Source organism: Triturus cristatus, chromosome 11, assembly GCF_964204655.1.
Source record: "Triturus cristatus chromosome 11, aTriCri1.1, whole genome shotgun sequence".
In the NCBI taxonomy this organism is placed as follows: Eukaryota; Metazoa; Chordata; class Amphibia; order Caudata; family Salamandridae; genus Triturus; species Triturus cristatus.
The window spans coordinates 415,404,636-415,422,952 of record NC_140594.1 but is presented as its reverse complement, the minus strand read 5'-3'; the positions used below and the strand labels follow the sequence as shown (position 1 = coordinate 415,422,952).

Below are 18,317 nucleotides of genomic sequence, written 5' to 3'. Positions count from 1 at the left end.
CGGACAGTCTTAGACGGCAGTACTTGGCTGATTACGAATGGTGTCTTCATCCGGAGGAGGTCCTTTACATTTTCAGGATATGGGGGTTTCTGCCAGTCATTCTGCATTCTCCAGTATCTGATGCGGGGAGGGTTGGGGGATGCGTTTCAGTTAGATTGGGGCTCACAGCTTCTTTACGCATTTCCTCCTGTACTCTTGATTCCTCGGGTCCTGAGGAAGGTTCGCCAAGACCGTGCCCAAGTCGTATTGATCTCGCCGGATTGGCCAAGAAGGGTGTGGTACACAGACCTCCTTAACCTCTCGTCGCACCCTGCGCTCCGTCTCCCTCTTAGGGCAGACCTCCTCTCGCAGGGGCAGGTTCTACACCCTACCTCCAGAGCCTGCACCTTCATGCCTGGAGATTAAACGGGGCAACCCGAGCTCTTTCTCTCTCCCGCTGGATGTGGTGGATGTTATTTTATTGGCTAGAAGACACTCCACCAAATCTGTTTATTCCACTAGGTGGGCTAGGTTTGTAAAATGGTATGGAGAGAGATTGATTGATCCCTTACGAGCTCATTTGTCTGATAGTCTCAGTTTCTCTCTTTCCCTAGCACAGCAGGGTTGTGCAGTCGCAACGGCCAAAGGCTACTTGTCTGCCTTGCCGGCCTTTCTCTGCTTACCAGACCAACCTTCTTTATTTAAATCTCCGATAGTCATGAGGTTCAATAAGGGCCTTGTTAATGGGTTTCCTCCCACTCCCTTTATCATGCCTCAGTGGGATTTGAATTTAGTTCTTACTTTCTTTATGGGGTCTCCCTTTTAGCCCCTACATAGTTTTCCCTTGAGATTCCTAGCATTTAAGACCATATTTCTGGCTGCAATTACTTCCTCCAGGAGGGATAGTGAGCTGCAAGCCCTTAGTTCTAAGCCCCCATTTACCTCATTTCATGCAGATAAGATGGTTCTTAGGACCAGAACTGCTTTCCTGCCTAAAGTGGGTACTCTCTTCCACCTAGGGTAATCTGTCATGGTACCCACATTCTATCCTCCTCCTCACCCTTCAAAGGAGGAGGAAAGACTTCAATGCCTGGACCCTAAGGGGACAGTCAGCTTCTTCCTGGACAGGACTAAAGACCTCAGGTTGGACAACCAACTCTTCATTGGATATGTGGGGTAGGTGAAGGGCAAAGCTGTCTACAAGAGAATGCTGTCCAGGTGGATCATCCCCTGCCTCAAGATCTGCTACACCTTGGCCAAGAAGCCTCCTGAAGGTATTCGAGCTCATTCCACCAGAGCAAAGTAATCTTCTTTGGCTTTAGCTAGAGGTGTCCCTTTTGTATAATCTGCAAGGCGGCAACTTGGCCTCCCTCCACACTTTCACAAAGAATTATTGCTTAGACTCTGAGGTGAGGATGGCCGGCCACTTTGCATGTTCTGTGCTGCAGGATTTTTCGGTATAAGTAGGCGGGCACCCTCCTCCGAGAGCGGGACTGCTTGGGGATTCAATTCAAAAGGTGAGGCATCAACAGGCAGATGTATCCATCAGAAGAACTAGTTACTTACCTTTAGTAATGCTTTTTCTGGTGTATACAGTATCTGCCTGTGGATTACTCACTGATAAAGACTGCTGTGACCAAGTTAATTCCTGTTACAGAACAGTCCCATTCTGCTCTCTAACGAGTGGCCTACATCTGTAAATATATATATATTTTTTTTAAAGATGATGCATGCAGTGCGTGGATTAATCTCAGCCACTGATAGTTTCTCATGCTGCATTCCAGTCCATAATTTCCCCACAAACACTACTGGACTCAAGCTGTACCTTAATGATTAGACCTAAATAGTTCAAAATGTGTCTGAAGATGCATGTGTTCCCATCTAGAGGGGAGCTAACCAAACATTTTCATCTTGACCTTTCTACTGGAGCAAAACCTAGTCTGCTTTGCATACGAGTGGTCCCTGTCTAGAGCAGCATATGGAGCAACAAACAGATTGACTGAAATATGCCCCTTCTAAATTACCAGTATTTTAGAGAAATTCAGGCATTGCACCTATCAACGTTTTTGCTTTCTACCTCTGATGAAGATAATGCTCCTGCCAATCTGATTTGACTGCTCCATTCCGTTGCATTCATTTATAAAGGGCTGATCGTACAAGGACATCGTGTAGTGTTTTATTCTGGTCTTTAAAGGCCTTCTGATACTGCCATTCCAGATAATCTTAATGAACTGTTTCTTTAGCGCCAGACTTTTAAGGGGGCTACTAGGTCCCCTGTAAAATACTATGGTGTTTTCACATGGGTTGTGGTTGTTCATCCCTGCCTGGACTTTAACTTACAGAGTTTGAATCTTCCCTCTATCCACCTGCCGACAAGATAGGCAGTAGACTAGTTTAGTACTTGGTTGTTTTCATGGTCAGAATGGCCCGCTGTAATACAGCAAACATTTTTGGGGGGGGGGGGGGCCTCGCCTCATCTAGGTAGGCCTCACAAACGGCCTCTAGGCCATTGTAGAGTTCAACGTATGCCCTCTAAGATTCTAAACTTTCATGGAGTGCTCCTTACCCCGAGGTCATAGAGTCAACTAGTAGATTAATTTGGCTGTGCAGAGGTCTTCTCCTTCATTCAGGTGTCAGGGTGGTTTGCCTATAGTCACCGTTCAAATCAAGTGTCGAGCTTTCCTGCATCTAATGTATTAATGAGCTTGAAAATAGGATTTAGCATTTGCCTTTTTGACCGTGTTAAAATGCTGTAGTCTAGCAGGGGTCAGAGAAAATAGGTAATTTTTTTTTTTTTTTAATTTAGCCCAGCTGTTTATATTTCACAAAGTCTGTGGCCAGCTTTCTCACCCTTGGGTTTCACACTGCTCCTCTTACAATGCATTGGTTACTTTGGCTTCATATGTAATTGTAAATTGTATTTATATAGCGCTTACTTCTCCTGACGAGGTGTTGAAGCACTTTGTAGCGAGTAGCATGCTACTCCGGAACACAAGATTAGAGGTTAATAGTAGATTAGTAATTTTTGTTTCCTTTGTCCGTTAGTTGTCTCATATTTGTGCTCTTGATTTCTTGTGCTTTTAGTAGATTTGAGCAGGGATAGAATGATGGGAATGGATTTGAAAGGGGAAGTAGTAAGTTGTTTTTTTGTAGATATTGGTTGTTTTTGCCAGTTATCTGGGTGACTTCTCTGAAAGAAAGGAGGCCAAAGTTTGAGAAAGATGTTTTGGGGGTTTATAGTAGTCAGAAAGGTTTAGACCCCTATCCTGTGAAATAAAGGGCAACAAAACGCTAGGTCTGGTCCTGCCATCCCTCTCCTTTACTATACACACGTCATGGTGAATTTCCCAGGCATAGCACAGAGAAGGAACATGTGATCTGGACTCTGCAGAGTCCACTGTCACCTCCCCCCCCCCCCCCCCCCCAACCCCACCCCTGTCTACACAAGTGTTGAACCATTTCTCTCAGACAAAAAAATCACTGTGCAGTTCAGGTTTAAAACTCCTTGGGCTGCCTCCACCTCTTTTCACAACTGAAGGGAATGCAGCAGCAATCAGTAATGAGGCTGGTCCTAGGAGGGCAGACACAAGCACCACAAGAGGAGTTGGCACAGAGGGCTGTGCCCAATCTTCATCCGCTGGGGGCTCTCTGAAGTCCCGGCAGGCTGTGCTCGCCTCTTATCCCGGATGGTGCTGGGGATGCCAGATTCCTGAACCCTGCGGGTCTGACTCTGCCTGGGTGCCTCTTAGCCTCCGCCTGTGCTGTGTCTGCCTCCCAGTCCTGTGCACAATGTAAATGTCAGAATAACGTGGAACATCATTTTACAACTTTAGCTGGTTGCTGCACAGCAGCTAGAAACCTTCTCAGTTCAATGCATTGCCAGAACCTTCCACCTTTTGTGTTGTTTACTATTTCATCTATCTATCCATGTAACTTTGCCAGGTCATACTGCAAACCATATCTCCAATTGCACAAAACCTTTTTTATTTTTATATGACCTTGTAGAAAAAAACAAGTGAATGAGAAATGTGTCACCGCCCTAAGGTTTGGCAATACTTGTGTGGAATATTCATGTTTTTCCTGTTTGGATGTACCCTTCCACCCTCCACACGAGTGCTTGCATTAATCTGAATGAGGACTCATTTGCAGCCATAGTCTTATCTGTCCATTGCTGGTGCTCCTTGCCATCCCTCGCGTATCGTGACCACCTCACTCCAGGTCATTCCAGACATTGTCTCCAGTCCTGAACTTTTCCCTCACTAATCCATATTTTATTGTGCGAGCCCAGTGAGTTAACCGTGGAGGCAAAACAGGACTTAAACACCTAGAATGCACTACTAGGCTATCGCACAGAATCCCAGGTCTGGAAATAATGTCCATAACAACCTGAAGGGGGTGGTCACCCTAGTCTTGCTCTAATGTGTCAACACAGTCTGTGTTAGCATACTTAATCCAGACCTATTGGTTTTGTGAGTGCTTGTTTCTGTTTAGATTATCAGCAGGAACTTCACGTTTTTAGGTCTTGCCTAGAAACACCTTTTAGATGTTTCGATATCCTCATGTGGTTAAAAAAATAAAAAGAAAATGCACACATACACATACATAGACGGTATTTGGATCTGATCTCTTAATCCATTGGTCTCCAGCTGTCATTCACATTTTGCTTCTGCCCACAACAGCATGGAGAAATGGATCAGCCAGTTTAAGCCATTGTACTGTATTGTAGTATTTATGTAGCTCTTAATTAACCCTATTGGGGGTCTAAAGCTCTTACTCACACACGCATTCTGCATCTTCAAGGATGTGTATTTGGAAGAGCGTTGTCTTTGTTTTCAACCTATGTGGGACGTGTTTTTGTGTTGTGTGTGATTAACCAGAGAGGTGCTCTTATCTTGGTAAAGAGAGCATAACGATAATGGAGTAAATTATGTTTGAGGCAGGCGTGCCGGATAAAAATATGATGGCTGGTTTCACCAATTAGTTCTCCAAATTCTTAGAAGTTGTGACTTTCTAGCTGGTCTTTCTGCGCTACTTACAGCAGAAGGGTGTCTACTTGGGTTAAGGTGGTGCAGCACGATAAGCCAGTTATAGGAGATCCACCTCGATCACTCAAGGTACTGTCCTCTAATGTATCAGCAGGGTAGAGACCAGGAGGTTCAGAATGCATCTAGATCTGCAAGTATGGACTAGGAATCCAGTCGTCAGTATTACCAGCCGGGTGGTGGCTCTTGGGCACTATGAGTAGCCACCCACTTAATTCTCAAGTGTTTACGAACGGGACTCCTCTTCTGCTGGAGACCCGGTGGTCCCAGAGAAGCTGATACTAGTTATATGCAGAAGTGGGAATCCAAGTGAAGCTGATGGTAATGCCCAGAAGCAATAATCTCAGAATTTCATGTGTGGCTGTAGTGACCCAGTGGAGCTGGTAATGAGTTTCATGTAGAGTTATGATCCCATGAAGCTGATACTAGATATGGGTATTAATATAAAGGTATAGAACCGTGACAAGGAACTGAAGTGCTTTGGGAAGGGTCGCACACTATTCTGTACGAGCACGGCATTAGTTATGTTGTCAAACATAAGGGTTATCATTAGTCATACTGTTTCCACTAATTACAGTGCATTTCCTGATATTTTCATACTTACTGCATTATTGTGCAGATTCCTTATAAAAGTTACTTTCATGTCCTCAAGTTATTGGGATTCTTCAAACCACTGGTAATATTGTCACGCTTAAGATACTAGATATGCCGTCAAAAAGATTCATTTCTATGTAGGAACATATAACTGATACGTACAAATCATATTCAGAGTACTTTTTTTTGTCAAAGAAACGCCCAAATCTAGTGTTCCCTTGTCATTTTTTCGGGGGAGGGTGGAAGTTCTGACTGGAAGTTGGGGCTACCTTCAGACGCTGCTTACATAGAATGCAGACTTGGTAGCAACTGGTCCACCAAAAATGGAACAAGAACAAACAACCAACTCACAATTAAAAATATATATTTTTATTGAACTTTTTATAGAGTTGAAAACGATCACCAGACCACATCAGTCCCTAATGGCATTAGGATACGTACCTAGAATGAATACGTTTGAGGAGAAATTAAATAAGAGAGGTTGCAGCAGTCAGAAAAATCAACAAATCAGAAATAAAAAAAAATAACCCAAATACGTTTGAAGCGTTCAAGTCCCTTTGCCCTCCTTGCCCTATAAATACCCAGTTCTAGTCTGGCAGAATAGAACCCACCACTCAGACTTCGTAGGCACTATGGAGTTAGTCCAAGATCTTGCACTGCATAGTCGGGCAGTAGTAATGGCAATTGACACGACCGCAGTCTATCTAGGGCCACAGTCTGGTTTGTATGCCAGCATAATATCTTTAACAGACGGCTGGAAAGCAAGCCCCCATGCAAGAGCAGAGTAGTTGATTCAGGCTAAACTAGAAGTCTTGAACCACAGAAAGGACCGTCCCTAGTTGTGTCTAAGAGATGCCCAATTTAGTGGGGGCAAATCACAAAAATTGACGGACTGGCATCACACACCACCAGGTGTCATGCTTCATCATCTGCCAGTCCTCGCCCTCTAAAAACCGCGTTTGATAGAGGGCGGGCATACACCTGAAGACAGGGATGCACTTCTAAACTAAGTGGGGTCCCAAACAAAAAAAGGAGTGAGTGAATTTAAAAACCATCATAGTATACCTGAACAATTTTTATTCTATGGGGTTACTATGTGGGATTAAAATATATAAGTGCGGTGAGTGGGGACCTTATCATCCCGTCGCCGCTGTGAATCAGTGATTGTTAATAGGGGGTCAACATGTTTCTGCCTGTATTGTCCACTTGGGTACGTGGCATTCGTCAGGACCTTAAATATTGGGCTCCTATCTTACCACTGGGGGCGTAGGCCTATAGCCAGCTGCCATCTGTTTAGAGAAACCTGTAAGAGAGAGGGGGTGAGACAAACATATATAACTCAAAATGGTTGTCATTCGGTAGACCTTGATGTGTCAGTCACGCTCCATACTTACTGCTCTCTCCTAAAGTGAAAAAGGTGAAAAATGTATATGAGTGTCAGGCATCTGTGTTCATTCTGACATTCATGTGAAAAAAATAGAAGTCTTACCCTATTGGAAAAACCTATTTGCCCCATGGGAGGGGTAGGGGGGAAATCCTTGTGGCCACATTCTGGTGGGAGACGATAAAGGATGAAGACAAAAGGGTTAAAAACCAGACTGGTTGGGAAGGTATATCAAAGATACTGAATTAGTTAGCAGAAAAAAACGTCAGGGCGTGCTTGGTCTACTATAGTTTCAACCTGTTGGAAGAAGAAATCAGAACAACGACTTACAGTTCAAGGCGTACTCCCCGCTAGAAAACCTAGTGCTGCATGCATCCAGCCTCCTCCCCGGTGACATTAAGTGTAGTGCGCAGCAAGCTTTTATACTGTTGGGTGGGATCGTGGCATGCGATATGGGTTTCAGGTGAGCGTGGCGCACAGTGATGATGCTGCATTTCCTGTGTCCTGAGCGAAGCATGCAGAAAGGACTGCACGTTGCCTGTTTGTTGCCTGTCCCTCGTGGGGGTGTGTCAGCACATGGCGCTGCTCTATGACACGCCGCTTCCTGTGTCCCGTCATTACCTCAGATGATTGCCTGGGGTGGGGCGGGACCAGCTGTGGTCCAATGAAAGCGCCTGCCATAGTTTCTGGAGATACAAGGGAGTGATTTAACGTGTGTAGACACGTTATATAGAAATATGGGGAACATGTGCCCTGCTCATGAGTATTATTTCATGACGGGAGCAGTTTCGAGTATTTACACAGAAGAAAGGAAGAGAAAACAAACCCAGATTGTTTACAGTCAGGGTGACGGTGTGGTCAAACCCACAATTAGTGCACAAGTTGATTTTACAGCTACCGCATGATTGCTGATCAAGATGATTCTAGTTTTAGGGAGTGAGGGAAACTACGTATAGCTCTATTCCCATGTATTACTGTGTCTATTGTTTGTGTTTTTGTCTTTATAATGGGTACTGTTAAAGTGTATGTTTTAGTGAGCGCTAAGGGAAGTTACTTCATTTGTAGCCATGGGATATCATTGTTCAATCTGTTTTTCCATGTCCCAAGGCGAAACACCCAGCGCTGTTCTCTAACATGTAAGACATGTGAGAGGCAGCCATTGCGCTTCTGTACTACTTCCAGTACCGTCCATCTTAGATCTTTATCAGTGTTCTTTCTCAAGGAAGGGTTTTGTTAATTTGGTGTTATCTTTCTTCCTTCTGATAGTGCTCCGGTGCTCACTAATTCTGGTCTTTACACGCCTAGTAGTCATGCCAACATACATGAGTTGGCAAGGGCATTTGAGTAGGTACACTACATTTTCTGTGTTGCAGTTAGAGAAGTTCTTCTGAGTCCATGGTCGCTCAGTACCTATGTCCACTTCTTTTGTGGTGGCCGTGAATTGGCATGATACGCAATCGCCACAGGGGTAATGTCCAGTTGGTCGTTGGTGGCCCCATAGTGTCAGTTGGTTGTCATCTGTAGCGGCTGGTGGTTTTGTATGGACTAGTTCATCCTTGATGTTCCTACTGCGTTTGTACGCAAATAGGGGTTGGGTCCAGACTTTGTCGCTGGTGTTTAATATGCGCCATTTCTTTTGAATAATGTTCTGAATTTTGTTGGACGCAGGGGTAAAGGTGGTGACACACCCCATCCGGTTGGCCGGCTCCTTTGGCGTATTTTCTAAAAGAGCTGCCCGGTTGTTGTTTCGAGCTCTTTTTTTGGCATTCTTGACCAATTTTTTGGGGTAATTTCTTGCTCTGAGTTTCATTTCCAGGGTGTCTGCTTGTTCATGAAAGTCTAAAATTTCTGAACAATTTCTGCGGATGCGCAGAAATTGCCCTACCGGGAAGTTTTGTCTTAGGGCTTTGGGATGGAAGCTTTCAAAAAGCAGAAGGCTGTTTTTGTCGGTTGCTTTGTTGTGAACTCTTGTGCGTAGGCCTTCTGAAGATAGGTTGATTTCAAGGTCCAGGAATATTGCTCTTTCTTTGTCGATGGTATGTGTGAATCTCAAATGTGGATCAATGCTGTTTACCCATTCCACGAATGATGGTGCTTCTTCATTGGTACCCCTCCAGACGATCATAACGTCGTCGGTGTACCTCTTCCACATTTTGATTTGATCAAGGTAGGGGTTTGTTTCCTTAAAGATATGGTACTCCTCAAATTGGTGTACGTAGAGGCATGCCAGACTGGGAGCGAATGTGCTCCCCATTGAAGTACCTTTGATCTGGTGGTATATCACGTCCTTGAATTCAAAAAAGTTCTCACATAGTGCCAGTTCTGCACATTCCATTATGAAGTGTTGTGGAGTGACATAGTTCCAATCCTGGTTTAGAATTATTTGCTCTACCACTTGTAAAGTGCGCTCCTGTGGTATACTGGTGTATAGCGCTTCAATATCCATGGTGACCAGGGTGTCTTCCATATGATTGATAGGCATGTCACGTAGGAGACCGAGAACATCCTTGGTGTCCCGTAGGTAGGTTCTTGAATTTTGGACAATAGGTCTCAGGAACCAGTCACAGAACTGGGATAGGGGTTCTAGTATGGAACCGATCCCTGAGACTATGGGTCTTCCTGGTGGTGGGACCCTGTTTTCATGTATCTTCGGCAGGGTATAGAACCTGGGCATCCTAGGGTTCTCATTAATGAGGAAGTCTGCTTCATGTTGTGTAATCCAGTTGTTGGCGGTGGCTTCTACCACGATGGACTTTATTTTGGTCATTAGGCGTCCAGTAGGGTCCGTCTGATAAACATCATAGCTGGTTGCATCGGCTAATAGTCTCAGGCACTCTTGATCGTATGCGTTTGTGTCCAGGATCACTGTGGCCCCACATTTATCCGCTGGTTTAATCGTGATGTCTCTGTTGGTTTTGAGATTTGACATTGCGGATTTTTCTTCCTGGGTTAGGTTTTGGAAGCCTTTTAGATTGTGAAAATCGATCTTTTCATTTTCTGCCAATACTGCCTGTTCAAAAGCCAGAACCTGGCATGGAATGGATTGTATAGGTGGATAAAAGGTAGATTTATTTCTTAGATCAGTATGTCCATCGTCCTTCGGTTTGTTTATTTCAGTGTCTCCAAAGAAGGCCCGGAGTCTGATTTTCTGAAAAAAATGTGCCAGTTCGGTATGTAGGGTAAATGGATCATTTTGGGGAGTGGGTATAAAGCCTAAACCTTTCTGTAGTACTGATTGTTCAGGTCCTGATAGTTGGTAATTACTCAGGTTCACTATGTTTGTGTCTGTTTGCTCGTTGAGGCTGTGGTGCCTTTGCCCCTGCTCCTTGTTACTGCGCCTAGTTGGTCTTCGGCGGTTTCCTCCCAGTGTACTCTTGGTCCTCTCCATTGTTTCTGTTTTCCTCTGCCTCGTCCCCTGCCCCTGGATAAAAAAGGTTGTGGACCGGGATAATAGCCAAAGTTCGGCGGATAGAACGGTGGTTGCTGCCAAAATCCATACGGATTCATAGGAGGGGCGTACATCTGTTGGTTATGGTGCGGTCTTTGTTGTTGACCTTGGTTGGTAGTACCTCCATTGTCTTCTTCGCCGCTTTCTGATGTACTGCGCTCATCTCCTGAACTGAAAGTCCAGTTCAGGGGAGTTGGACGGGGGCGTTGTTGCTGCTGTCGTCTCCTTGTAGGTTGGGGTTCTGGAGCCTTGTCGTAGTACTCATCAGTCGTATAGGGGTAGACTGTATCCCTATTGAATTTCAAGACATCCTTTTGAAGTTTGGTAATCTTTGACTGGGTGAGGAATTTCCGGTATTCTTGATGGTCGTTATTGATATCGTCTAATTTTTTCTTAAAGATTTTGATATCAATAGTCGTTTTAAGTCGACTCTCGCTCTGCTGGATCTCAACAAGAAGGGCATCCGCCAGTTGTCTTGCCGTGTTAATAATGAGCGCCAGCCAGTCCTTGGTACATTTCCAGGCTATACCGGACCAGTTGATCCTGAATTCTTTATTGTTCAGAAAGAGTCTGGGTTCGTTGGTGACTATCAGGCCCCTGGGAGCGGTATTCTGTCATAAAAGCTCCATGAAGAGCTGTTCTTATCTGTTCTTTCTTCTTGGTTGTTAGAGCTTCCCATTCGTCAGAGTTTTTTACGGTGCATGCTACTACTGTTTCTGCCAGTAGTGAGGGGGTTCTCAGTATTTCTGTAAAGGTGTCTTCGTCAAACATGACTTCCGTCTCCATTATTAAGGAGGTGGTTTGTGGCTACACCACGGACTTCCAATGTAATTATAGTATATGGGACGTTTGGCTTTTATCCAATACAGTCCTCGAAAGACTCCCAGTTGTAGAGTAGGCCCTAGTTAATGTTCCCACAGCCAAGAGGCTGTACAAAGCAAAGAACCACAGTTACACCCTCCCCGGGCCTAGTTCCCTCCCCGGGCCAGACCCTGGGTGTAACTGTGGTTCTTAAACTAGAAGTCTTCCCACCAGGTAGGGTTCTAAAGAGGAGTTTCTTTTTTCAGTTCTTCGGTTGCAGAGCTAGACAAACGCAGGGAGTCCTGTATATCCATACATTTTTTGGTCAAGCCTGGGCAGCGCATACGCTGCTCTGCAAGGCATGCTGTATTGAGGTAGGGACTTGAAGCTCCGCCCACTCTCCGCCCATATTTGTTATTGGCTTGTGTCATTGTCCACTGTAAACTGTGGCTGTTCATTGGTCACAAGGCTTAGTAGTCCATCCTTAGTACTGCCTTGTCTCATTTTGTAACCTCTCATGGTGACACCCCCGGTTATGTGTGTTGTTACTTGGTAGGCTTTAATTATAGACTCCGAGCACTATTTTCTCAAATAGGTTTGACCTGCCTGCTGTGGCAGGGCACCTCTCTCGCAACGCTTTGAAAAAAAAAATTATAACACGCATTTGCAATGCAATAGGTCTTGCAGTTGAGAGAGTTTGGACATAGTAAATGACAATGCCTTTTATTTATCTGTTTTAAAAAACAACACATAAATATAAGGCATTGTCATTTACAATGCCAGTAGCTCAGACTCTTAAAATGGGAGACCTATTGCATTGCAAATGCTTGTTTTTACTGGTATTGTTAAGGTGTAGACTTTTTTGAAATTCTTCTACTTTACTTCCCACCACTTTTGCATATGTAGCATTTTCACTAGACCTGGGCGGTGAACTCCGCTCCGTTCGCAGAATTATTTTTCACTCCGCGGAGCTTGCGGAGTACAGAAAACTCCGCACTGCGTAGTGCAGAGGAGTTTTTTCCCCGCTCGTGAACAGTAAGCTTGTGTGCACGAGCTGCCGCTCAAGTAGAATTTCTATCCCAGCTGCAGAAAGACCAGCGCGAACAGTAGTTTGCACTGCACTCTGCCACTTGCGCAACTCTGTGGAGTTTTTTTGTCACTTCGTGGAGTTCTGCTTAGCGAAACTCCGTGAGCCTGATTTTCACACATAAGTAAACCATTTCGTTTACAACACTTTTGTGGAAACCAACATTAAAAAAATTAATAAAAAATACTGGCTCTCGTTTAGTGAGTGTCAGCATTTTTCCTGAACGCATGTGCACGTTTACCTAAAAAGAAATATACTTCCGTACCAGGGCTGGTGTCCCAGTTCTTTAATTTCCCAATGCTCTTTTTCTTTTGAATTTCTTATCTTTTGTCTTTAAACTGTCTTCATGTTAGAGTAAGTTAGAACCAGTCGTGCATTTTCTTTGAGCTAATAATTGCAGGCATATGGCTCCGATGTTTAGTAAGAAACATAGTTTTATTTCTATTTTTGAGGAATATGCTTGATTTAAAAGTTAAAAAATAACCATTGCACCGACTTCCCACGGTCAGACTTAGTAGCTTTGCAAATGCTTGTTCAGTGGTGTTATGCTGCTTTGACTCCAAAAAATGTACCTCTCCAATCCCACGAACTGGTAATCAAGGACTCGCAACTCTGATGTTTTTCATACTTGAGACTATTAGTCCATTTGTGCAGCTTTGTCATGTGTACTTTTTGCAAATTAAGTAAAGATACCCACGTTACAGGGTGGTCAAACAAGAGTTTTACGCAATGCAGAAGCCAGTGAAAATGATGAATTTACATGACGTGGATAATGCCTGTTCCTTCTGCTGTCCTGATTGGATCTTGTTTTCTCTATTTCAGATACAACAGGCTAGCACGGGAATGGACACAGAAGTATGCAATGTAAACTGCTAAAAACATAACAAAAACACTTATCAAATTTTACGAACAGACAACGTTTGGGCACGAGGAGATGTGGATAAAAGCCTCCTCTTCAGAAGGGAAACCTGAAACAAATACAAAAAAGCTAACTAGAGAGCCAGGATCGGAGGTCTGGCTGCCAATCCTTTAATTTACAAGCCTAGTGCCATTTGCAAAGAATTTTATACAGCGGGATTCTGCGGAAGTCTGCATCAGGAGTGCTTTAGGTTTTGTGTTCACATCATCTGCACCTGTTTTGTGGGTTATGCTCGGTGGTTATTGTCACGTTTTTTAAGCCAACGTTGCTCAGGTTTGATTGGCAGCTGATTCTCAAGACCATTAAATCCTGAGCTGCCTCTCTGTACTGGAAAGGTGGACCTTGTAGTTGGACTACTAGCCTCATACAGGATCCATGGCGGTCTGCCTGTGCCAAGCAGTCACAGCCTTTGACAGTACCGGCACTGCCTGCTGTTTGAACTTCACCGAAGGAACTTAACGCCTTTCAGATTGAACATTCAACCTGTTGAATTACTTTAGGAGCCCAAGAATTTGTTTACTTTTCAGCAAGCTTCCTTGTGAGCCTTGAAGCTCATGAAGATAGTGGCCAATCTGTCCGTTGAGCTTACATATTCATCATAGAATGCGCTAGGCGATTCAGTGGACTCTGCCTCCACAGCTCACTATGCAGACTCGCTGAGTTCCCCACTCCCATTCTATTTATAACTTTATCACACAGCGTTTGTGCATGAGTAGCGATGCTGGAGCTTGTACTGTGTCCACAGTCGCCTTTCGCTTAGTGGCTGAGAGGTATCCTTATGCTGGGTCCCACTTTGAGATGGCGTTTCTTGCACCATCTAATTCCTCCTTCTGGACCCCATGCCACTGTAACTGGACCTTCTCCTATGTGGTTATCTGCTTCAGATTCGCAAGCTTAGAATATTCCCTGGGCTGTTGGTTACGACCTCAGCAGCAGTAAATTCTAAACTGGTTAATCTCATGATCTCCACATTGGAGAAACTATTGTTACAGGTAAGTAACTTCTTCCATTCTCCTCACACTGCAAGGGGTACAGAATGGCTGTGCTGGGTTGCACTGTTAGAGCGAGATGGAAGGTTTAGTTGCTACAGAAGAACGCTTTGGGGGGAGAATGGTGCTTTCCTACCTCTGCCATCAATTCATGATAGTGTTTTTGAATATTTCCCTCTGGAATGCACTGAAGATACAGCATGACTATTCTGTGAAATAGAAGTAGCACACATGAAGCTGTTCTCCTTGCGGACTAGTTTGAACACCGTTCTCTTTCCTCCAAGATCGAAAGCCCATAAAAAGTAACCTGTGCCAGATTACTGTGTAGATGAAGTAGCTTTTACGTACTGTTCTATTTTTTTTGTGTGTTTTATGTTTGTTTTCAGAGCTAATGTTCAGTAGTAGTAATCTGCAACTCCAATTGCTTTCCATTATTGATATTAACATGCGGTACATAAGCCCCTCATGCAGGCGCAGTAGCATTAAAACAAATTGACCTTTTCAGAAACTTTTTTTTTGTTTTTGTTTTGACTACAACACTCTGTACACTTTGCATAGACATGTCCCCGGATGTGAAATGTGCATGCTGTTATTTTTGGCAGCTAACTACCCTGCAGTGGAGAGTCAAAATTCTATGGCAGCAGGTCCTTATTAAAAGAAAAAAACTGGTTTATCTATTTTTTTCATTATTAAAATACTGCTAATCATTGCATAATTGGCACGGTTCTTCTTTAGATATATAGGAAATATTTCAATTACCGATATCTTTACAGATTTGGTCTGTGGTGTTTCCTTACAAGGATATTAAAGTGAGCATTGATGACCTGGGTGACAGAAATAATTATTGCTTAATTTGTGTACCGCTGGTTTTAAGCACTCTCTAAAAGATGGCTGTAGTTGGTTACTCACTGGTAAGTGGGTTAGCTTTGCTTTATTTCCTTTTCCTTTGGACACTTTTAGGAGCTCTATCCTTGCTTTACAATCCCTTGAATGAAGCAGTGTGTTCTAGGAAAAGGTACTCGACAAAGTTTGTTTACAGCAAGGTCATAAAGACAGAGGTCTACAGGGAGCATCGGATTAAAATGTACCCTGCATGTGCACAAAATGTCTTCCTCGTATCCAAGCTTAGATTTCAAGAATCCTCTAATCAGCTCCTTTCAACTCGTTGCATATTTTAAGTGCAACTGCAGAAAGCTTGTACAAGCTGTGACATGGCTGACTTGCTTACTCTCCGAATTGCTTTAGATTTTTGTCTGAGTCGCAGCTTTGTGAAAGACCACCTTCTCATCCCTTCCGGGCAATTTCCTGAGCAAGCCAGAGCGGAGATTCACATGTTGACCCCTGCAAACCTACACAAGAAGAGTGCTAGGTCTGCACTTTCCCTCATGAGCACTCTCGCTCAAACCACCAAAGCTCCCTTTCCTCAGAATCCCTGCCCTTTGTAATGTTGGGGCATTCCAAAAACGCCTGTTCTCCCAGTCGAACTGTAGAGCTCAGTCAAGCTGCTATCCAGTTCATACTTTCTAAATCCCTAGTTTATTCACGGATGAGTGTCTCTTTGGCCTAAAATATTGCTAGTTCACAACTTTCTTTTCTCCTTGCTCCTCCTACTTTTTAACGCAAATTGTATATTTATGCAGTGCAATCACTAGAAAATCGGTCTATACCTGATCACTCTTGCATCCTCGCCTCTCCTTTTGAGTGCGGTTCCGTAACATGAAAAAATATTTTGACCCTCAGGGATCCCGCTTGTGTAGCCTGGTCCAGAACTCTTTGATTGGATGCATTCCACAGTGGTTTTTCCTTGTGTGTCTTTTTTTTTGTTTTGTTTGTAAGGCTGTGAGGTTTCTCGCATGTCTTCATACTAGAGACTGTGTATTAAACTTTCCACTGTTTTTCTCAGGCTTTTTTCCTCGATTGTGAAAAGCAATTCAGTCTTTTCAAAGTTCTGCTTTTAAGTTTTGTCGAAAGAAAAATAACCCCCCTTTCTTTTCCTGGCCTTTTAACTTCACTGAACCCCTTCCTTGCAATGGCAGAAGAAAAGATCAAGAAACTTAGATGTCACTTGGGGTATGTGGCTACTGACGCTGATGTCTTGGGTGCTCTGATTGTATGAAAATCAAAAGGCAGTTAAATATTTTCATTATGCCACTCTGTATTATCCTCCACATTCGCAACTATTTGGAACCACCCCTTAGACTTACTTCTGCAATAGATTATATCACTTTAAATTTTGTGAGACTGCACCCCCTCCCGCAAACATCCAATTTGTGCATGAAGATTACATCCTTTAATCACCATGGAACTGGTGAGGTAGTAAGCAATTTTATTATAGTGGTAAATCTCATTAAATTACCTGAACACTAACAAAATCAGACCACCAGATACTTTAATAAAGCAGGTAGGAGTTCAATAAACCTGGTACCAATGCTATAACTTATGATATATTAGAACCTGCCAATGGCTGTCCGCTAAACTGATCACTCTCAATACTGTATAGCTACCATAAAAAAAATGAGTTTATAAATAAATATATATAACTTTATCAGACAATCCTTATGTGCTAGCGTGTTGCTGTTGATGTGTTGTCACCCACTTGGCTCCAGGGTCTGTGTCAGGACAGACACTTGTGGTAAGCTGTCAATTTTGTTAAAAGTGGAGCCAAATGGTTGGTGGGCTACAGGGTAAAATAAGATGAGTCCACTTCAAGCATGCGGATTGTGTTTGCGCAGTAGCTACTCATTTCACCAAAAGAAATTTGCATCTTCCCATTAAGATGTCTGCCCTGATCAAGACCCAGGCATACGGTGCAGTACACAAAAGGCAGGAAAACAAGGAGGAACAAGTGGTAAATGCCATTTACTATCAGATTCGACACCTTCCTCAGAATATTTTAGATATTTTGATTGCTCTGTGGTATGGTTTTCCTATCATTTGTTTCATGGGTAGCTCTCTTTTTATTTGATACTGACAGGTGCTTCTAACATCCTAAATGCTGTCACTTATGCCAGTTATCTTAGGCAGGTGTTTTTACTGTGGTGGTTAAATATCTCCAGAAGATAGCCTCAATGTCCGCCTGCTTCGTCTTAGCTCTCTTGGTTTAGCACTGCAACTTCTTTCAGGAGGTGTCTTACAGAAGACAAAGGCCACGAGGCAGGCTGCATTGGTCCCAAACGGGAATAGCTAGAAAATGGTCTGAAATTACTTCTACAGGCTCTGACTTCAGAGGACGAAACCCAGTTACCTCTCTGCTGCCAGGTATCCTGGAAGGATCACATTTGCCAGTTAGATTGCCAGCCTGGCTCCTTTGTCAGCACATCAGCCTACTGCATTGCACAATGGAAAGAATGCACCAATTATACTAAGAATTCACTCTTAAAGGCCAGGAGCGTTATAACACATTCCTGTAAGAGACCCTAAAATGAACAGCTGCAAGATACTCAAACCCTCCTTCATAACACTGTCCTTTCGGAGAAAGTCTTCTTTAAGGATATTATGCTGTAAGAGAGAAACCTAGATGTCCTAGAGAAGTCAACCCTCTTGTAATATTCAGAAGGTGTCACAGGACCCTGGACATGCATTTGGACTCTTGTGAGTGCTGTCCTCCACACACCAAATTCTTTCTCAAACAATTTGTTTCTACCAGTGGCAAATATAATTTTAAGGCAGAGAAAACCAGTTCTCTTCAGCTACAAAAATTAAGCCTCTGCAAGTATCACCACAATGACTCAATCCTTCTGCCACAACCATGGAACAAGCTGGTGCTTAGGAACAGTACTAATTATCTCCCTTCTTGGCAGAGGATAACAAGCAAAATGTTTCATGTTGTGCAGAATAGATACAAGCTTAGATTTTTGGGCTCCGTTCCCCAAATTCTACTGTTGGTGCTGAATTGATAAAGTTTCCTTCCTTTGTTTGTGTTTAATATTACTGTATATAATTTATTTTCATTCAAGTCTGTAGTTTACTACTTTTGTGAAGAAAAAAAAAGAAAAATACAAGCTGTGGACGAGTTGGTTCAGTGAGATGATGAGACGCTCATATCAGTCTCTTAAAAGTAACTAAGGCATCTAC

General features: G+C 43.5%; 1 protein-coding gene across 1 annotated transcript in view; it reads left to right on the top strand.

Annotated features, from left to right (window-relative positions):
• Positions 1-15,081, top strand: part of UBE2D4 (ubiquitin conjugating enzyme E2 D4) — a 377,357-nt gene extending 362,276 nt beyond the window's left edge. Inside the window, exon 7 of the mRNA XM_085636153.1 lies at positions 13,158-15,081. Within this exon, the coding sequence (XP_085492279.1) occupies positions 13,158-13,203 (46 nt within the window). The 3' untranslated portion in view covers positions 13,204-15,081. The remainder of the gene's footprint in view (positions 1-13,157) is intronic.
• The last annotated feature ends 3,236 nt before the right edge of the window (positions 15,082-18,317 follow it).